Source organism: Crinia signifera, chromosome 3, assembly GCF_055691185.1.
Source record: "Crinia signifera chromosome 3, ASM5569118v1, whole genome shotgun sequence".
NCBI lineage: Eukaryota > Metazoa > Chordata > Amphibia > Anura > Myobatrachidae > Crinia > Crinia signifera.
In genome coordinates, this window is record NC_139219.1 from 308,894,631 (window position 1) to 308,917,024 (window position 22,394).

The 22,394-nt window shown below is 47.3% G+C and overlaps 1 protein-coding gene across 9 annotated transcripts in view; it reads right to left on the reverse strand.

The window, feature by feature from the left end:
• Positions 1-399: 399 nt before the first annotated feature.
• PUM2 (pumilio RNA binding family member 2) overlaps positions 400-22,394 on the reverse strand; it is a 59,909-nt gene continuing 37,914 nt past the window's right edge. For 4 of the 9 annotated variants that reach the window (XM_083178597.1, XM_083178595.1, XM_083178596.1 and 1 more), the window contains exons 14-23: positions 22,023-22,259; positions 18,930-19,197; positions 18,229-18,358; positions 17,217-17,345; positions 15,384-15,521; positions 13,050-13,175; positions 11,371-11,492; positions 10,824-11,016; positions 10,378-10,437; positions 400-3,022 (exon numbers count right to left, since the gene is read on the reverse strand). In XM_083178597.1, coding sequence (XP_083034723.1) covers positions 2,891-3,022; positions 10,378-10,437; positions 10,824-11,016; positions 11,371-11,492; positions 13,050-13,175; positions 15,384-15,521; positions 17,217-17,345; positions 18,229-18,358; positions 18,930-19,197; positions 22,023-22,259 — 1,535 coding nt within the window. In that variant the 3' untranslated portion in view covers positions 400-2,890. The remainder of the gene's footprint in view (positions 3,023-10,377; positions 10,438-10,823; positions 11,017-11,370; positions 11,493-13,049; positions 13,176-15,383; positions 15,522-17,216; positions 17,346-18,228; positions 18,359-18,929; positions 19,198-22,022; positions 22,260-22,394) is intronic. The other 5 variants (XM_083178601.1, XM_083178602.1, XM_083178598.1 and 2 more) reach the window with 3 other exon arrangements.

Below are 22,394 nucleotides of genomic sequence, written 5' to 3' on the forward strand. Positions count from 1 at the left end.
ACCTCTGCCTTACAGTCTTCCACATAATTATGATAGCCATCCACAGTAATTATGTATCTATGTGATTTGGTATATTAAGTCCTTGTGTATAGTACGGTCAGCTTTCCCCTTGTATGGCACCATGTAACCCTTGTGGTGCCCAATAAACCATCAATCAGAAATGAAACCTGCGCTAGATTTGTTTTTTTTTGCTTACAATCTGAGACTTCAGGAGAGGTTTATCAAACCAAGTACCAATCAACCAACCGGCTTCTCGCTGCCACGTTACAGGCTGTATTCGAAAAAGGACAGGAGCTGATTGGTTGATTGTACTTTATGGCTCTACAAGGTTTGATTGTTGTCCGAAAAGGTCTTGTTCGATTCCGAAATAAACAAACTCGAAAAGAAAATGGCGACAAGTGAAAGGATTAAAAAGTATTTTAATTATACACATGTGGTCACAATTCTGCCTTTAAAAAGATCATTTGGGAAATGTACATAAGGCCGCTTGTAAATGTACATCCTTTATAGGTTATCGTTACACTGTTGTATGTTCACCAAAATGGACAAGAATTTACATACATTTTTTTTTTACTCCTGGCTTTTTTTGAGCAGGCTAATCAAAAATACAGTACTTTTATACAAAGCAAGCCGCCGGCCTTTCCGAGTTGAGAAAGAAATTTATATTATAATATAAATATCATACTCGTTTTTGTTTTATTTTCATTTTATCTATGCAAAATGTACTGCACCGGAATTCTATTAACATGTTACAGCTGTGGTATATAAACAAGAACAGGTTTTTTGTTTTTTTTTCAGCGGTAGATAAATAGATAGCTGGTATTTATATATTTATATATTTTACGAAGCTGTATAAAGGCTGGTTTAAAAAAAAAAACGAAACAAAAAACAACAACTTGATTTAGAGTAAAGAAATTTACATTATACAACACTATTCGCCAAGGCAAAATAGGGACACCCAAATGTACACTAAAATGCAAAATATGTTGCCCCCCCCATCCCTGGCGGGGAGGTGGAACACTTAACATGTACAGCAAAGTTACAAATGTACATCTGTACAACCAACTACAAAATAAGCAAGGCTCGTATTAAACATTGACGCTGTAAACGGTCATCTACTCATTAGTTACACTTCTACAATACAAAGCATATATTCATATAAACAGAAGGAAAATTACAAACAAAGCCATTTCAATAGATATTTTTTTTTCTTTATATTCATTTTATCATGCGTAAATGTCAAGCCGGCAAAAAGGGCTTTTTTTTAAACCTCTATCTAAAACCTACTTTTGTTTTGGCTAATCATGACAGCAAAAATTAAATTTCTAAGCTGCTATTAAAATGTCACACCATTTTATACGCAAGGGGTCAGGGGACGAAAATAAAGAGCGAGGAAGAAAAAAAAAAACTAAGCTAACATTACTACCATTGCAATGTTTTATCGTCAGTGCTTCAGTATGTGCTGAAGTTGTAAAGAGCCCTCCTTCTGGAGACTCCGGGGTTAAGGATTTCCATAGCAAACAAGAGGCTTTATAATATCTCATTTAGCAGCCTGAGGTTGCATTGAACCACGATAGTGGAATTAATCAAAGCCTCCCTTACGCGCTAGAGGTAACGGGCAGGATTATTTTTGCACCAGAACCTGTTCACGCTTGCACAGTGATTGCCGACTGAGTGTAAGGCTTTATTTTTATCTAGTTTCTTTACCATCGATCGCAGCTTAGGGTGGTGCCTGTAGAACTAGATTAAAAAGAATCGGAAAAAAAAAGGTTTGCATTTAAAAAAAAAAAAAAAATAAGTAAAAAAATTTGAGAAAATGGAAAAAAAGAAGCACCATGAATTAATTTCCTGCTGCTATGAGAATTAACATACTTGCATTAGTTGGTGGGGGAAAAACACGTTTTTTGTTTCGTTTACCGATGCGATGGGAAAGTGGGGTGCCTGTGATCAAGTCTCCCCAGCAGGTAAAGATTTATTCTGTTCTGCAATAGACCGAACTACACCGGACACTTATCTTGATGTGAGAGGAAGTCTATGATGTAGCATAATCAGTGGGCCACGAGAAGACAGCCTATCAATTAATTAGAAGCCAGTGACATTGAGGCGCTTTTCACGAGGAAACTGTGACACAATTCACCGTAAAACAGTCACACGACTGAGGTAGAAGGCACTCTGCGTACCGTGGCGCTGTGACATCACCCTTCCATAGAGAGCCGATCGGGAACGCTCTCTCATGAGCACACACACACAAAATGGCCGCCCCACCGTGACGTCACTGGTCCCTAGTGAACATGCAGGCTGCATCCTCTGATAGGTTCGTTCGTCTTGCAAAACTGGGTCTTGACTACAGTGTGTCAGTGATTGGTATGCTGTAAGCAATGGATCTATTATATTTTATGTGCCCATATCCAACTGCCTTCCTGTGGAAAGATACTTTAAAAAGGATATTAATAAAAAAAAAAAGTATAATATGCAAACAAAATAAGACTAGAAATCTATTTACAATGAACCCTCCTATAGTTAGAGGACGGGAGACGGACCCAACCGGAAAACCAGTGTATTAAAATACTTTACTTTTTTTTCCCTTTAAAAACTACCACTTTTTACAGAACTTTACAAGGTAAAAATTTACAAAATATGTGACAGTTTGATACACTTACATCATTTACAGGCTCTGGTTTCCTAATAGTGAGATGGTTGGGTAAGTCTCCCGCCGCAGTGAGGGGCCCCGAAATGTTGATCAGAGCCACAGTGAGATTGGGAGAAGAAATAAATAGCATGGTACACATCAGGTATTGGGATAGAAAGTGAGGCGGAAGGGTTGGATGGTTCCTCAAACACCAGAGGCGCCGTCTAAACACGTATTGTATTCCCCCTTTGCAGACCTTCCCTAGAGCATTCCATTTGAGGGTCCGATCATGGGCCCCAAATCAGTGCTTGTCTTCATGTAATACTTCTCCAGCTTGGCCAGTATATGTTTCCCGTACGTATATTTACGTAGTGTTGTGATGTGTGGTCGGATCTGCCAAGGAGAAAAAAAGGACATGTTCATTATTCTGAAAGGTTTACACGTGTCAAACATCAGACATAATAGTATAATACTGGTGCAACAGGCAGCGACGGTTCCGTTAAGGCCCATACACACGAGCTGATTTTGAGCTGAAAGCAGCTCCCCTTTCGCCGTTTGAGCTGCTTTCAGTTTAAAACCGGCTAGTGTGTATGGCCCGGCGATGACCGGTGATGTGTGCTCTCGCAATCATTCACCCCCAGGAAATATTACTCAGTAGTGTGTATGCGCAGAGGGATTTTCCAGCCAGCGATGTGATCATTATCGCTGGCCGTACACACTAGGAAAAAACGTTACCTTTAATGTACAACAGAGTTACATTAAGTAGACCGTAAACACGGGGACAACATATGGTCTACATGCAGTAGGTTAACAGATAAAAGCAAATGTTTAAGATCAACACTGTCTAAAGGTTGATATGACAATCGCGGACAAGTTTCTTGCGTTTTTCTGGTCACATCTTGTATATTCCATTTTATGTAGCAACCATCAGTAAAACGTGTGCCCTCGCTGGCTCGCTACAGGTTACTATTCCCAACAGGCAGCGAGGGTGCGTCAGGGAGAGGCAGCGAGGGTGCGTCAGGGAGAGGCAGCGAGGGTGCGTCAGGGAGAGGCAGCGAGGGTGCGTCAGGGAGAGGCAGCGAGGGTGCGTCAGGGAGAGGCAGCGAGGGTGCGTCAGGGAGAGGCAGCGAGGGTGCGTCAGGGAGAGGCAGCGAGGGTGCGTCAGGGAGAGGCAGCGAGGGTGCGTCAGGGAGAGGCAGCGAGGGTGCGTCAGGGAGAGGCAGCGAGGGTGCGTCAGGGAGAGGCAGCGAGGGTGCGTCAGGGAGAGGCAGCGAGGGTGCGTCAGGGAGAGGCAGCGAGGGTGCGTCAGGGAGAGGCAGCGAGGGTGCGTCAGGGAGAGGCAGCGAGGGTGCGTCAGGGAGAGGCAGCGAGGGTGCGTCAGGGAGAGGCAGCGAGGGTGCGTCAGGGAGAGGCAGCGAGGGTGCGTCAGGGAGAGGCAGCGAGGGTGCGTCAGGGAGAGGCAGCGAGGGTGCGTCAGGGAGAGGCAGCGAGGGTGCGTCAGGGAGAGGCAGCGAGGGTGCGTCAGGGAGAGGCAGCGAGGGTGCGTCAGGGAGAGGCAGCGAGGGTGCGTCAGGGAGAGGCAGCGAGGGTGCGTCAGGGAGAGGCAGCGAGGGTGCGTCAGGGAGAGGCAGCGAGGGTGCGTCAGGGAGAGGCAGCGAGGGTGCGTCAGGGAGAGGCAGCGAGGGTGCGTCAGGGAGAGGCAGCGAGGGTGCGTCAGGGAGAGGCAGCGAGGGTGCGTCAGGGAGAGGCAGCGAGGGTGCGTCAGGGAGAGGCAGCGAGGGTGCGTCAGGGAGAGTGCGTCAGGGAGAGGCAGGGAGGGTGCGTCAGGGAGAGGCAGGGAGGGTGCGTCAGGGAGAGGCAGGGAGGGTGCGTCAGGGAGAGGCAGGGAGGGTGCGTCAGGGAGAGGCAGAGAGGGTGCGTCAGGGAGAGGCAGAGAGGGTGCGTCAGGGAGAGGCGCGTCAGGGAGAGGCAGAGAGGGTGCGTCAGGGAGAGGCAGAGAGGGTGCGTCAGGGAGAGTGGGCTGGGGTGGTAGTGGCTGAAAGATAGGCAGGAGTGACAGGGAGATAGTAGATGACTGGGGAGATCGTGGGAGAGGCAGCGAGGGTGCGTCAGGGAGAGGCAGCGAGGGTGCGTCAGGGAGAGGCAGCGAGGGTGCGTCAGGGAGAGTGCGTCAGGGAGAGGCAGGGAGGGTGCGTCAGGGAGAGGCAGGGAGGGTGCGTCAGGGAGAGGCAGGGAGGGTGCGTCAGGGAGAGGCAGGGAGGGTGCGTCAGGGAGAGGCAGAGAGGGTGCGTCAGGGAGAGGCAGAGAGGGTGCGTCAGGGAGAGGCGCGTCAGGGAGAGGCAGAGAGGGTGCGTCAGGGAGAGTGGGCTGGGGTGGTAGTGGCTGAAAGATAGGCAGGAGTGACAGGGAGATAGTAGATGACTGGGGAGATCGTGGGAGAGGCAGCGAGGGTGTGTCAGGGAGAGGCAGCGAGGGTGCGTCAGGGAGAGGCAGCGAGGGTGCGTCAGGGAGAGGCAGCGAGGGTGCGTCAGGGAGAGGCAGCGAGGGTGCGTCAGGGAGAGGCAGCGAGGGTGCGTCAGGGAGAGGCAGCGAGGGTGCGTCAGGGAGAGGCAGCGAGGGTGCGTCAGGGAGAGGCAGCGAGGGTGCGTCAGGGAGAGTGCGTCAGGGAGAGGCAGGGAGGGTGCGTCAGGGAGAGGCAGGGAGGGTGCGTCAGGGAGAGGCAGGGAGGGTGCGTCAGGGAGGGTGCGTCAGGGAGGGTGCGTCAGGGAGGGTGCGTCAGGGAGAGGCAGGGAGGGTGCGTCAGGGAGAGGCAGAGAGGGTGCGTCAGGGAGAGGCAGAGAGGGTGCGTCAGGGAGAGTGGGCTGGGGTGGTAGTGGCTGAAAGATAGGCAGGAGTGACAGGGAGATAGTAGATGACTGGGGAGATCGTGGGAGAGGCAGCGAGGGTGTGTCAGGGAGAGGCAGCGAGGGTGTGTCAGGGAGAGGCAGCGAGGGTGTGTCAGGGAGAGGCAGCGAGGGTGTGTCAGGGAGAGGCAGCGAGGGTGTGTCAGGGAGAGGCAGCGAGGGTGTGTCAGGGAGAGGCAGGGAGGGTGTGTCAGGGAGAGGCAGGGAGGGTGTGTCAGGGAGAGGCAGGGAGGGTGTGTCAGGGAGAGGCAGGGAGGGTGTGTCAGGGAGAGGCAGGGAGGGTGTGTCAGGGAGAGGCAGGGAGGGTGTGTCAGGGAGAGGCAGGGAGGGTGTGTCAGGGAGAGGCAGGGAGGGTGTGTCAGGGAGAGGCAGAGAGGGTGTGTCAGGGAGAGGCAGAGAGGGTGTGTCAGGGAGAGGCAGAGAGGGTGTGTCAGGGAGAGGCAGAGAGGGTGTGTCAGGGAGAGGCAGAGAGGGTGTGTCAGGGAGAGGCAGAGAGGGTGTGTCAGGGAGAGGCAGAGAGGGTGTGTCAGGGAGAGGCAGAGAGGGTGTGTCAGGGAGAGGCAGAGAGGGTGTGTCAGGGAGAGGCAGAGAGGGTGTGTCAGGGAGAGGCAGAGAGGGTGTGTCAGGGAGAGGCAGAGAGGGTGTGTCAGGGAGAGGCAGAGAGGGTGTGTCAGGGAGAGGCAGGGAGGGTGTGTCAGGGAGAGGCAGAGAGGGTGTGTCAGGGGGAGGCAGAGAGGGTGTGTCAGGGAGAGGCAGAGAGGGTGTGTCAGGGAGAGGCAGAGAGGGTGTGTCAGGGAGAGTGGGCTGGGGTGGTAGTGGCTGAAAGATAGGCAGGAGTGACAGGGAGATAGTAGATGACTGGGGAGATCGTGGGTAATACCCCCCCAAATCTGTATGTGTGTGTGTGTGTGTGTCCAAACGGTGTTGCAGCACCACAGTAGTAAGGCTCAGCGTTGGCTTTTTTTTCTATATAGGATAGGGGAACTTTATTGTTTACCTTTGCCGGCACATACATACTACACTTAGGCTGGTTTCACACACTCCGGCTCCAGCCGGACGGTGAAATCCCGCACGGCCAGGGAGCCGTGCCGCACTCAGCAGATTACAATGGTGGGGATGGCCACAGCCCGGCAGCCGTCCCTTCCAGTGATGGGATCCGGCTGCAGCCGTGCGGCCGGGCCGTGGCCGTCCCGTGTGAATGGACACAATAGTGTCCATTCACAACTAATGTGTGCGGCACGGCTCCCTGGCCGTGCGGGATTTCACCGTCCGGCAGCAGCCGGAGTGTGTGAAACCAGCCATAAGGTACCATGTTAAATAATTAAATTTTTCTATTCCCCGTAAAATCTCCTCGAAGTCCATCTGGGTTACACTGTTATTACCACTGTATTAGAGTCTGGGCTATGGAGATTGGTATTAAACTCCTCCCCCTACAACCCCTCCCACCCTCCAGCAGCTCAGTCTATGTTTAGAAAAGCCACAAGGAGGAAGACAACCACAAAGGAACACAACCATGAATGAACCACCCCAAAGACAAATACAAATGGAAAGTAACCAAGAAATTATTTTCCAGTATAAAAATCTAATTTCGGCTTTCATCCATCTGGGGGATACTGTCCCATTACCACTGAAAATCCAACCCCCCCCCCCCCCCAAAAAAAAAAAAGCTAACTTGGGCAGATGGGTAGTTAGTGGTTTACATCTGGCAAAGGTGCATGTATGCCCAAAACTGGCAACTGCCTCCTTGAAAATGTGGAAGTGGTAGAATTTTGTTAGTGTGTGCAAAGATGACCAGGTTGATGCTTTGCACAGCTACTTCATGGCAAACCACCCAAGAAGCCTCCACAGCAGGAGTGGGGTTGGAACAGGAACTTCAAGAGAAACATGCCTGGCAGAAGTGACCCAACTAGTAATGTAATTTTTAGAGGATGACCAACCCCCGCTTAGGGGTGTCAATGGAAATCAACAAAGTTCAGGTGCATTGGATTGGGGCCATATTGGTGAGAACTGGTCTTTGACCAGCAACACAGAATCGGAGTCATGAAACTAGAAGAATGGGACAGCCTTTAAGGTCACCAGCATCTTGCCCAGGAGCTGAATGCATCTGTGAAATACAGAATGCGTTGCCACCTCTAATGGGAGGTTGCAGTGGAGGTCCACTTGTCCACTACCCTTTCTATTAGGTAATTTTTCCTCAAACTTCCCCTGAACCTCCCTCTTTCCAGTGTCAGTGCATGTCCTCAGGTTTTACTACTTTCCTTCATCTGAAGGTTTCCCTCCTGTACCTTGTTAAACCCTTGACATATGTGACAGTTTCTATCATGTCCCCCCTTTCCCTTCTCTGTTCTAAACTATACATATTAAGATCTTTTAGTCTTTCCTGGTACGTTTTGTGATGTAGGCCATGCACCATTTTAGTTGCCCTTCTTTGTACACTCTCCAATGTATTTATATCCTTCTGGAGATATGGTCTCCAGAATTAAACACCGTACTCTAGATAAGGCCGTACCGATGACCTATGAAGTCGCATTATTTTTTCTATCTACTGCTGCTGATACCTCTCCTTATGCAACTAAGCATCTGACTTGCCTTCTTCATTGCTTTGTTACATTGCCTACCTGCCTTTAAGTCCCCTCAAATAGTGACACCTAGATCCCTCTCTTCCTCAGTAGTTTCCATTAGTGCCATTTATACTATATTTATTCTTTGGATTTTTTGAGACACAAGTGCATGATTTTGTATGTTTTGGCATTAAATTGTAGTTGCCATTCTCTTGACCATTCCTCTAGTCTTACTAGATCAGTGGTAGCCAACCCTAGCCCTCGAGAGCTACCAACATTTTTCAGACAACCTGCTGCTGCACTCATTAATCACTGACACATTTTAAAAGATACACAGATGGAGCTAATTAGCTCACTTGTGATTCTGTGAGGAGACCTGCAAAACATGCACTGTTGGTAGCTCTCGAGGACTAGGGTTGGCTACCCCAGTACTAGATCATCCACCATTTGTTTTACCCCTCCTGGTGCATCTACCCAGTTGCACACCTTTGTGTCATCTGCAAAAAGGAATATTTTACCCTCAATTCCATTTGCAATGTCACCAATAAAAATATTAAAAAGTACAGATTCCTGGGGTACTCCACTGGTAACCTATCCCTCCCGTAACTGTACTTCATTTACTACAACTTTCTGTTTTCTATCCTGCAACCACGCTCTTATACATTCAACCATCTTAGTATCTAATCCCAAGCATTTGAGTTCATTTAGCAGTCTGCGATGTGGGACAGTGTCAAAAACCTTACTAAAGTCTAGATACTCTACATCTACAGCCCCACCTTGATCTATTACTTTAGTCACCCAGTCAAAAAAGTTAATAAAGTTTGATTTTTCCCAAACAAATCCATGCTGTATTTGAGAAACTTTTAAGAAAGATTGTTTCCATCAATTTCCCTACTACTGATGCAAGGCTCACTGGTAGGGAACTAAATGACAGGAGATACTGGACTCTGGACCTAACACCTTAAATATTATCCACGAAAAGAAAAACCCATGGACATGTGTTTCCGAACTGAAGACTTGGAAATACCACTAGCTGATAAGGGGCGAGAGTGAACTTAGAAGAGTTCACCAGCCAGCCAAAAGACTGAAGAGAGTCTACCATGAGTTGCAGATGCTAACGAAGGAGAGCATTATTTTTGTGAACACCTGTTGGACCATGGAAAAGTTCAAAGGGTAAGGCCTGCAACTGAAAATGCAACAGCCCCAAGGCAAAATGCAGAAGGTGACGATGACCCGTTCACATGGGAACATGGTGTTAGGCACGTTAGGTCTTTGGACCCAGAAAATACGAAGCCTCCATGACAGAACATATGGACTCCATTTTGAACTCTTTAGGTGAATCAGCTTCAGTTATCCGTTCCACTACAGTCAAGAATCAAAAAATCCTCAACAGGTATCAACCTATTAAAGCACTAGCCAAAATAGGCCAGAGTGACCCACCAAAAGAGTGGAAACAGATTTAAGAATGGCCTTTATCTTCCTATATGTAGGATCCATTAACAGTTACTCGCCAACAACGTAATGGATGTGACCACTTTTGGCTGAATCTCCCATGGTTTTGTGTCCTCATCAGCAATAGTATAAAGAGATTTACATTTTCAAAATGGGAACGCAGAAAACAGACCTGCCTCTTGTATTTTAAAGGATAAGCAGAACCTGACTCCACTATTCTAGAATTTGATAGTCATATTGCCTGACTTGAGGTGGCCATACACTATTGCGACTTCTCAAAGCAGTTTACGGACACCCGATCCCCCTTCAGCCGCCTGAGTCCTTCCTGAGCAGCAGGATCTCATGCTGTCCTTTGACATGTGATTTATTGCATTATACCCTGTTCCCCGCCACCAGTAGATGGTCTGAGTCGGAGGTCGGACATGCAAGCAGGGACCACGCATGGGATTTTAAAAACATGCGATTTTGGACGATTTCTCTGCCTCTTCCATCGGAATTGGGTGAAATCGTCCCAAATCGCAAGAGTGTATGGGGGCCTAAACGTCATCAATTACAAACTTGACTCTAGAACCTGCCGAGGAATCTTCTTCCCAATCAAAAGTATCTGGACCTTCATCTTGGAGAAGAAGTAGCTGAATCTGGATCATAAGATTAACTAGAGTACGCCATCATGTAATGTATCTTGGAGTCCGATTACAGGCCCCCTTCCCTCCCCAAAAGCAGTTTATGTGAGGAAGCAACAGATCACCACTACATAAATAAAGTGAACTGTTCCTACAGGAAATCAGAGTGGGCGTTCAACAGGAACCTGTTATAGTCCCACAATACTTGCCATTTTGAGTTCCTCGTTGTAGCCAGGAAGATGCAGCGATCCTCCACTCTGCTGTGCCGCCTGGAGAGAGAAGATGACGCAGAGTAAAGGGATCCTGTCGGCAGAGTGTTGGGGGGCAGGGCTAAGCAGATGCTGGGTGTAAGTGAGTGTAGGGGGAAGAGATAAAGAGACTCTCGTTCCCGCTATCAGCATAGGGAAGCGGAGCTAAGCACCGCCGGTGGGCACAATGAGGCTGTGTTTAAGGTAGAACACTGGCTGCGATAGTGACAGAGCCCCCGCGTCTACTCACCAGAGTGTAGGCTGTACCCTCCAGATGGATGGAAGAGGTTTATTTTAATATGCGCAGACGCGATAAGGAACGCAAATGCTTTTGTAAATAAGACCGAATTTCCCAAATCTCTGCCTAAAATAATGAACTTTCTATGCGTGTGTAATGATGTATTTACCTTATGCATGATGATTTTGCGCTGGGCGCTTTCAGCCATGTCAATCATCTTTTGCACCACGTAGTTTGCATACTGGTCCTTCATCATGGTGTATAAGGCACTGTGAGGACCATCATTTTGGCAGCAGACCTCATCAATCAGAAGGGCTCTCTCAGCACGGGACGAGTGGGTGACGCACTTCTCCACAACATTACTAAGGAGAGAGGAGCAAGTCTAATCAATGATGCGTACTCCGGCACATCTGTAGGTGGTAGCAGAGAGAGGACCTGCAACTTTAAACAGCTGCAGATCATCTAGGTACCTTGGTGCAAACCAACGCGTTTCACACATATCACTGTAATTGAGATTTACGGCATTTGTCTCTCACCCCCACACCTGAATACATACATTCTTGTTTAGTGGACAACAAATGTAACAGTTACTTATATCCTTACATGTGGGAGAACAAGTTAACTTCGTATTGGGGTAACTTTCTGAGGCTGGCCAAATTTTTCAAAAATAAATTTGGGTAGAATCACGGATTAATCTTACACAAGTGACACTTTACCTGGCAAACTTGTGCTGACTTAATGCTAGAACCTTCCCTCTGATTTCAGCCACAATCTTGCTCTTGTCTTCTGATCGGCCATGTTCCAGCACATGCTGGATGACGTAATTCCCATACTGGTCCTACAACAAAACGAAACAAAAGATTTGGTATCTGCACAGATGAGTTAGGGAATTAATATGCTACCTGCCCTCCATGGATTTCATAAAGACCAGCGTTACTTGCGCTAGCTGCAATCTGGTTGTGCATCCTCAAGACCCACTTAACCTGCACTGGTTCTGTGTTCCAGACAAGTGTTACTTACAGTATGTTCTAGGAACCAATAATAACAGCAGAGGCTGCATGTTCTAGGAACCAACAATAACGACAGATGCTGCATGTTCTAGAAACCAACAATAACGACAGATGCTGCATGTTCTAGAAACCAACAATAACGACAGATGCTGCATGTTCTAGAAACCAACAATAACGACAGATGCTGCATGTTCTAGAAACCAACAATAACGACAGATGCTGCATGTTCTAGAAACCAACAATAACGACAGATGCTGCATGTTCTAGAAACCAACAATAACGACAGATGCTGCATGTTCTAGAAACCAACAATAACGACAGATGCTGCATGTTCTAGAAACCAACAATAACGACAGATGCTGCATGTTCTAGAAACCAACAATAACGACAGATGCTGCATGTTCTAGAAACCAACAATAACGACAGATGCTGCATGTTCTAGAAACCAACAATAACGACAGATGCTGCATGTTCTAGAAACCAACAAGAACGAGCGATGCTGCATGTCCTAGAAACCAACAATAACGAGCGATGCTGCATGTTCTAGAAACAAACAATAACGAGCGATGCTGCATGTCCTAGAAACCAACAATAACGAGCGATGCTGCATGTCCTAGAAACCAACAATAACGGACGATGCTGCATGTTCTAGAAACCAACAATAACGAGCGATGCTGCATGTTCTAGAAACCAACAATAACGAGCGATGCTGCAGGTTCTAGAAACCAACAATAACGAGCGATGCTGCAGGTTCTAGAAACCAACAATAACGAGCGATGCTGCAGGTTCTAGAAACCAACAATAACGAGCGATGCTGCAGGTTCTAGAAACCAACAATAACGAGCGATGCTGCAGGTTCTAGAAACCAACAATAACGAGCGATGCTGCAGGTTCTAGAAACCAACAATAACGAGCGATGCTGCAGGTTCTAGAAACCAACAATAACGAGCGATGCTGCAGGTTCTAGAAACCAACAATAACGAGCGATGCTGCATGTTCTAGAAACCAACAATAACGAGAGGTGCTGCATTTTCTAGAAACCAACAAGAACGACAGATGCTGCATGTTCTAGAAACCAACAAGAACGACAGATGCTGCATGTTCTAGAAACCAACAATAACGAGCGATGCTGCATGTTCTAGAAACCAACAATAACGAGCGATGCTGCATGTTCTAGAAACCAACAAGAACGACAGATGCTGCATGTTCTAGAAACCAACAAGAACGAGCGATGCTGCCATGTTCTAGAAACAAACAAGAACGACAGATGCTGCATGTTCTAGAAACCCACAATAACGACAGATGCTGCATGTTCTAGAGAGAAGTGCTACATGCATTACCTGCACCAGCTGTGCTATTACTATGGAGGGGTCTAGAAGTATTACCTGCACCAGCTGTTCTGTGCTCTGATGCAATTCATCCAGGATAGGCAAGGTCTGCTCAGTTGTACAGTGCTCCAGAATACGCTGTATGACTCTACAGCCATAAGGATGAGTTGAAAGTACATACACCTGGGGAACAATACACAACAGATTAATAACACAGATCTACAGATAATCAACATTAGTGGTTCTCAATCATTTCCACTTCCCCCAACAATTGCAAAGCTATACCTATGTGGTGAATCCAATTGTAAAAGTGCTGCTACATAGGAATGCAATACGCACGCTATAAAAGTTCTTGTTTTTCAAAGATTTTTTTTTAATTGTACACGTTCCTCACATATTGCAATTCCCGAAAACTGTAAAACTGGCAATAAAACTAAAGTCCATATATTCTTTGTTTAAACATAGACTGTTTATTTTTTAAATGGTACAGATTCTTTTTTTTTGAGGGGGGGTTTGGCAGTTTGATGGTACATTACGTGTGTATGACCTATGTTGTTCAGCAGGGGTGGCCAAACCGGTCCTCGGGATCTACCAACATTCCACATTCCCCAGATCACCTAGCTGATGTACAGCTGTAGTCATTACTAACTGTCACATTCCCCAGATCACCTAGCTGGTGCACAGCTGTAGTCATTACTAACTGTCACATTCCCCAGATCACCTAGCTGGTGCACAGCTGTAGTCATTACTAACTGTCACATTCCCCAGATCACCTAGCTAGTGCACAGCTGTAGTCATTACTAACTGTCACATTCCCCAGATCACCTAGCTGGTGCACAGCTGTAGTCATTACTAACTGTCACATTCCCCAGATCACCTAGCTGGTGCACAGCTGTAGTCATTACTAACTGTCACATTCCCCAGATCACCTAGCTGGTGCACAGCTGTAGTCATTACTAACTGTCACATTCCCCAGATCACCTAGCTGGTGCACAGCTGTAGTCATTACTAACTGTCACATTCCCCAGATCACCTAGCTGGTGCACAGCTGTAGTCATTACTAACTGTCACATTCCCCAGATCACCTAGCTGGTGCACAGCTGTAGTCATTACTAACTGTCACATTCCCCAGATCACCTAGCTGGTGCACAGCTGTAGTCATTACTAACTGTCACATTCCCCAGATCACCTAGCTGGTGCACAGCTGTAGTCATTACTAACTGTCACATTCCCCAGATCACCTAGCTGGTGCACAGCTGTAGTCATTACTAACTGTCACATTCCCCAGATCACCTAGCTGGTGCACAGCTGTAGTCATTACTAAGTATCACATTCCCCAGATCACCTAGCTGATGTACAGCTGTAGTCATTACTAACGGTCACATTCCCCAGATCACCTAGCTGGTGTACAGCTGTAGTCATTACTGTCTGTCACATTCCCCAGATCACCTAGCTGGTGCACCGCTGTAGTCATTACTAACGGTCACATTCCCCAGATCACCTAGCTGGTGTACAGCTGTAGTCATTACTGTCTGTCACATTCCCCAGATCACCTAGCTGATGTACAGCTGTAGTCATTACTAACGGTCACATTCCCCAGATCACCTAGCTGGTGCACAGCTATAGTCATTACTAAGTATCACATTCCCCAGATCACCTAGCTGGTGCACCGCTTTAGTCATTACTAACTGTCACATTCCCCAGATCACCTAGCTGGTGCACAGCTGTAGTCATTACTGACTGTCACATTCCCCAGATCACCTAGCTGGTGCACAGCTGTAGTCATTACTGACTGTCACACTTTCATACATGCTGCATTCATTCCTCCTATAGATCCACAGGATCCAAATCCTCTCTCACCACAGACCAAAGACCTCCCAAGTCATTCTTCCATTGAAGTTCAATGTTTGGTGCGATGGGCTGCTTACCAGTGAGCAAAAGGTAATAAAGGGCAGAAATAAGTCCCTACAGGTTTAATTAAAGCCTAAAATATCAAGGGAAGTCAAAGCAATTGATGAAACAAGGGTGAAGAGTCTGTTAAGTGTTGTACAAAACCAATAGTGGGTATCCCAAATCTGATTTATATAGAACCCAGAGGAGTGCATTCGCCACAGATAATGAGGACTGTTTCATTTTATTACCAGCATCCTACTATGTTGCATGGAGCAATAGGTCCCTAGGACACTGCTTCCACAGTGTGTGTGTCATTATCATCTGGATGTCCCACACTGCAACGTGACAGCGTCTCACTGGAATCCCAGGATGGGAACCACTCTAGAGCAGTGGCAGAGTGATGTCACTGGTTACTAAGGCGGCCGTCTCAGATCTACATTGTTAAGTACAAGGATAAAGTGTCCACTTTTAGGAAATGGGTAGAGAGACTGTACCCACCTGTCCTTTGAAGGCATCGATAATGAACTGCAGGGCCTGCGGTTGGACACACTCAATACATTTCTGCACCACGTGGTTCCCGTTCTGATCCTTGACACACTTCAGCACGTGCCCGTCCAGCTCCTTCACCATCTCGCTCTAGGGTGACAGATTACACCACGCCGGTTACAGACGCCAAGCTCATAACTCACCCTAGTTCTACTTACGCGCAGAAATCTCAGCGGGCGTAATTAACCGCCTGCATTAAATGGGTTAAAGGCTAATTACAGCTACGCGAACCAGACAAAAGGAAATCTCAGATCTAGGAACAGGAGAGCCGTATCCACGGGATCATCCCATAAACAATTTAGCAAAAGATTTTATACAGCCGGTCATATTCTACCCACATTTTCTGCCAGCCCTGATCATATCCGACACTTGGCAAATAGATGCCAACAGTGATCAGCAACTGTCTTGGGGGCATATGTACTGGTATTCGTGCCTTTACAGCACATCTGCAGAATGATGATAGCACCCGCAGAAGGCGCTCAACCTACTAGTCTGGTCACCAGTAATCCCGTACTGGACACTTGGGACATGGTTAGTTACATTATAATTAGTTACAGTTGCACAAGGTTTCTGGCTGACCACAGATCATAGAGGAAGTAAAGTGGAAATACAGGTAGTGTTCCCGCTAGGCTGTTTTAGCGGGCAGCTGCCCCTCTGGCAGCGCCCCGCTAAACCAGCCTGCCTTTGTCCCCGCTGTTTTGACCGGGGAAGCCCGGCACCGCTGTACATAGCGATGCCCGGCACTTCCCCGGCAGTTTACAGCCTACCGGGTGGCCGGGTCCGCCCCCTGTGCATGACGCCGCTGGCCGCGCCCACCCCTGTGCATGACGCCGCTGGCCGCGCCCACCCCTGTGCATGACGCCGCCGGCTGGGCACGCCCCTTTTCGTCACGGCGCGGCCCGGGCACGCCTCTTTTGTGACGTTGGCGGCCCGGGCACGCCGAAAATAGTGACGTCGGCGTGCCCGGTCCAACCCCCCCCCCCCCCCGCCCTGCCCACCCTAGTTCCTAGAAGGAACACTATACAGGTACACCACCGATTTTCCGGCAACCGTTGGTCCGGAACCTCTTTTAATCCGGAACATTTTCTGTGCATGGGCGGAACACGCAATATGCGCAAGTGTCAGTGGGTGCAGCTTCCGCGCACACTGCAGGTGACACAGGAAGCATCGGTGGGGCTGTTATGGTGTCCAAGGTCACAGCAAGTACCGCACATGGGCGGAGCACACTGCATGAGCAAGTGTCACTGGGTGCAGCTTCCGCAGACACTGCAGGTGACACCGCAGGCATCGGTGGGGCGGTTATGGTGTCCAAGGTCACAGCAAGTGCCGCACATGGGCGGAGCACACTGCATGAGCAAGTGCCACTGGGTACAGCTGTAATAAACAGCTTGCATACACTACTGTGTTTATTCATAAAGTGATATTATATTGTATTATATATTTTACGATTTGTTGCTTTAGGAATGGACTGAAGTTGCAAAATTAGCAAAAAAAAATTACACATGAACAGATCCTCCTTTAATCCGGCAAAACCGATAATTTGGCACAGCAGTGGAACCGGTGATGCCGGAAAATCGGCGGTGTACCTATACATTCCTAGTTCAGTTCAACACAGTAGTGAAAGCCATATGCTGCTGCCCCCTTGTGGTTGTCTATAAGAAATGCTTTCTTGGCTATACCTTTGGTACACATTGAAATTTAATATGTGCCTTCTAGTAAACTGTTTACGGTTGTACACCTAAACCAGGGGCATGGGCTCAGTTCATGCGTATTCACATTAGTTACCTGCTGATCTGGAGATATGGATTCCAGAGCCTTCTGAATGACCCTGCACCCGTACATCTGTAACGCTAGTGGCAGCACGTGCCCCCGTATGCGCGTAGCCAACGCCAGCTTCTGATCCATGCTGCCAAACTGCAAAATAAATGAACACGGTTCTGGCATCAGTCAACTTTGCTTCATCTGAAAGGAGTTCCCACCAATCCACAACAACTATGACATATAGAGATATGCTCTTATCGCTAATCGTGTCAATGGGAGGACTATTACAGTATTAATGTAACTAGTTAATATGCCCGATTTTTACCGGCCAAATGTTTGCTGGGTGGAACATTTTACCCCTTTTCACCCCTCCTGGGAGTGGAATCCCTGCTTAGTGAATGGCTGCAAATAATGGTCACAGATTCTGTACCACCCAGCAGGTCACATGGTCCACATTACCCAGAAGGTGCATAGGTAGAGTTCACCAACTGTCACATTTTTCAAAGCACCATGGTGATGCATTGTAAATGGCAGGCAGGCGTTTGCCATGTGACTGAGGGGTAGATGTATGAAGCAGTGATAAGGGAGAATTGGTCCTTTATCACCGGCCAATCAGCTCCTAACTGTCCCCTTTTAAACCAAGCCTGTAACTTAAAAGTCACGAGCTGGTGACAAAGTGCCAGGCACTTTATCACTTCTCCCTTGAGTCGGTGTACCCTGAAAACATTGGGTTCATACGCATTATGCACTTTATTTAAATACACCGTTTGACACTTTATCCAGACTCCGAGTGTCACTGTTTTCCTATCTAGCTGCATCAATTACTTCAGAAGGCACCGGAGCGGCCACCCACAGGAAGGGTGAGTGCCTCTCCAATAAGTGACTATACTGGAGATATATATACTGGAGATGTATTTTCTGTGGATTTGCAGCTCTAAAAAGTAACAAACCACTATATACATAACCCTGTATAATTCTTATGCAATTACAGAACTGCTTTTTGTGGGGAATGACCAAAAAAATATATACTACTTACCTCAAAAAATTTCTGAATGACGTAATTCCCGAAAACATCCGTCATCAGCTGATAGGCGGCTTGCAGGATCTCACTAAACACCACCTGGCGCTCTGCTGGCGTGGCCCGTTCCAGCTTCTGCTGTATGAACCTGGAGAACATGAGAAGGTTACACCAACAATCTACAAATGCATCTGCAGTTTGTTTACAACCTACTGGAACTAGCCTTAAACAATCTGGCCAGTATTTCTAAATTCCTATTTAAAAATTAAAATATGTACCAACTGTGCAAAAGCAACAGGAGGCGTGTTGTGTAAGACGCCCACTGGCAGCTTCTGCGAACTCACCTAGGGCCAGATGTACTAAGCTTAAAAAGTGATAAAACAGTGACAAACCACCAATCCGCTCCTGTCATTGTTCTAACCCAGTCTGTTAATGGCCGTTATGAGCTGGTTGGCTGGCAGTTTATCTCTCTCCGCTTTAATAAACAAGCTTGGTGCACAAAGGATCTGGCAGGCCTAGCCAACCTATGGCTCTCCAGCTGTTGCGAAACTACAAGTCCCAGCATGCCTTGCCACAGTTTTGCTATTAGGGAATGCTAAAACGGTGGCAAGGCATGCTGGGACTTGTACTTTCCACAACCGCTGGGAGGAGTCACAGGATGGCCAGGCCGGGGATATGGGAAAGAGGAGAAAAACAGCGGACTCTCTAATAAAACTAACCTGGATCCGTGCTGGTCTTGGGAGAACTCCACAATGTGCCCGATGAGATCCCTGAGCTGTAGGCTGGGGAAGCGGTTGTTGCGGAAATCTTCTAATAATCTGCTGCGTCCGGAGGGCATGATGTCCGACCTGTTGTATCGAAGGCGCGAGGGTGGGAAGAGCTGGCTACTGGAACTGAAAAAGCTGGATCCGCTGGCTGCACTACGGTACTTGGCCTCTGCTCCGGGGGCTGCGGAAATATAGCGCCCGCTGCCGTTTGTCAGACCCCCTATATAACAAAGTGCTTCCGTTAGTGGGTAACATAGCAGGCGCCGATGGAGATCCAATAAGAATCCACAAATAAAAACTGTACGACTCATTTTAAATGACAGAGGGAGGTGACACGTGACTATCCCGGCTGTTGCGGAACAACTAGTCCCAGCATGCCCTGCCTTACCCTTAAAACAGTGCCATGTCTCCTGTCATAAAACGTACAGTTTGTGGAAGCAACTATACATTTAATTCATTCTCACAAACTTTAGACGCGCCACGGTCATTAGTCTAAGCCAGGCATGTCCAAACTGTGGCCCTTCAACTGTTGTGAAACTACACATCCCAGCATGCCTTGCCATAGTTTTAGCATTTCCTAATAGCAAAACTGTGGCAAGGCATGATGGGACTTGTAGTTTCACTACAGCTGGAGGGCCACAGTTTGGACATGCCTGGTCTAAGTCACCTGGGAAACATCTGTGACACAAAACTAATATAAACAATCCTACTGGATGCTCTGCTTAGTGCAGTGGTTCTCAAACTCAGTCCCCAGGACCCCACACAGTTCACGGTTTCCAGGTCCCCCTGCAGGTGCAGTCATTACCCATTGACACATTTTAAAAGATCTACAGGTGGACGAATTATATCACTTGTGAGGCGACCTCCAAAACATGAGCGGTGTGGGTCCTGGGGACAGACTTTGAGAACCTGTGGCTTGGTAAAATCAATTACGGGTGTACAACTCCGTAAGCCCAGCTAAAAGTAGATGCTTCTAGAACCTTGACAATCCAGATGTTGTTGAACTACACATCCCAGCATGCTCTGCTTCAGTTTTGCTATTTGGCCATGCTAAAACTGATGCAGGACATGCTGGTATGTGTAGTTCAACCTCATCTGGAGTGTCAAGGTTCGCCATGAAGGTTCTAGAAGCTGAAGAAAGGCAGCCATATATTCTCCCTTACAAAACATCTGTGCAAGCATTGAAGTGAAATCTCCCGACACTAGATTCCTAGTAATGCTAGTTATAGGTTTAAAACTAAGATTTCATGATGAAACCGCATGTAAACCTATGGCTAATTCCTAAAACCCCCAAAATATCCTACAAAAACAATTGTATATTTACATTTATTTCCCTTTATAGACTAGAACTGCAACCTCTTTATACCATGGCAGTGATTAATTAGGAAGAAGCAATGCACCGCCTGGTTAGGGAGCGCAGGCATTGCATCTCGGTAACACCAAAAGCTCGCACGGACCTGAGGATGCCTTATATGGGAAATTACCCACTAATATCAGCCCTTCTCTGTAAAGTTATATCACATGGGCATCGGGGCACTTTAATTTAAGCATCTCACATGAGTCCTATTCTCTGCAAACAATGCACTGAGAGGGGACGCTGCGGCAGCAAAGATCACCGGGGTTCCATCTGTACATACTAATTCGCAACCCATCAAAATGATGGATCATAATAGTTACGAATGGAGCCACACTTGAATTGCTCCATCAGATGCCACCTATAGGCCGCTGACCTGCAAAACGCTTAAACTCCTCCCATAGAGCTAAGGAGCAGCATTATCTTTTTATCATATAGGAATTTGGGGATTATTATAATTTCTAAATACAAGCCATGGACTTTTCTTATAAAGTAGCAGCAATGGTTGCAACGTGGTGAGGTTTCGGCTGTTTCTCCGGCACCCGCGACAGCCGACACTGCAGCCTTACTTTCCCATATACTGTAGGGATAATATAGGCGATAGGTGCGGCTAGACTATTCTCCCCTATTAATAAAAACAGCAATCTTAGTAGGGCAGACTGCATTTGATGGTCAGGACTCTTCAACACGTATCATCCTAAACCAGGGGTGGCCAAACCGGTTCTCAAGATCTACCAATGGTCCACGTTTTCCAGGTTACCTAGCTGGTGCACAGCTGTAGTAATTACTAACTGTCACATTCCCCATATCACCTAGCTGGTGCACAGCTGTAGTCATTACTAACTGTCACATTCCCCAGATCACCTAGCTAATGCACAGCTGTAGTCATTACTAACTGTCACATTCCCCATATCACCTAGCCGGTGCACAGCTGTAGTCATTACTAACTGTCACATTCCCCAGATCACCTAGCCGGTGCACAGCTGTAGTCATTACTAACTGTCACATTCCCCATATCACCTAGCCGGTGCACAGCTGTAGTCATTACTAACTGTCACATTCCCCATATCACCTAGCCGGTGCATAGCTGTAGTCATTACTATCTGTCACATTCCCCAGATCACCTAGCTGGTGCACAGCTGTAGTCATTACTAACTGTCACATTCCCCATATCACCTAGCCGGTGCACAGCTGCAGTCATTACTAACTGTCACATTCCCCATATCACCTAGCCGGTGCACAGCTGTAGTCATTACTAACTGTCACATGTCCCAGATCACCTAGCCGGTGCACAGCTGTAGTCATTACTGTCACATTCACCAGATCACCTAGCTGGTGCACAGCTGTAATCATTACTAACTGTCACATTTTAAAACCTGCTGCATTCATCCCTACTATAGATCCACAGGTTGCCTGGAAAAACATGCACCGTTGGTAGATCTTGAGGACAGGTTTGGCCACCCCTGTCCTAAAGTCTCCATTGCTTGGAAAATACAACTTATATAACTTATACTGTAAGTACAGTCTTATACTGTAAATAAAATCGACCTCCCCCAAACCCTACTGATCCAAGAGCATTTCTAAAACAAAAAGTTTCACATGTCACATGGCAATTTAGCTCAACATAAAACACACACACACGATCACGAATACACACAAAACATACAAAAAAAAAAAAAAGTTTGCTTTACCTAAATGCAAACTGGATGAAGATCCATGTGATGAAAGTGATGGCGGTGGCGTTAGTGAATGTCCGGGCGTTTGGCTTGGAAGAGGCATGCCTATTGGACTTGGAGAGGAGGAGAATCCCAGGCTATTGTAAAACGGCTGCACTATGGCCGCTAGGCTGCTGCTAGACCTTTTGTACAAGTCAGAGCTAGCAGACAGGGAATCTCTCCTTGAGCCACTACTACCTGCGGAATTGCCAACTGAATAAAAATAAAAAAACAAAAAAAACAAACAAACAAAAAAAAAACTAATTAAAACACAGCGCGTTAAATGGTTGAACATTCCAAACTTGTGTCCGGAAGACAATCGACAGAAAATAAAAATTATGAGAACGA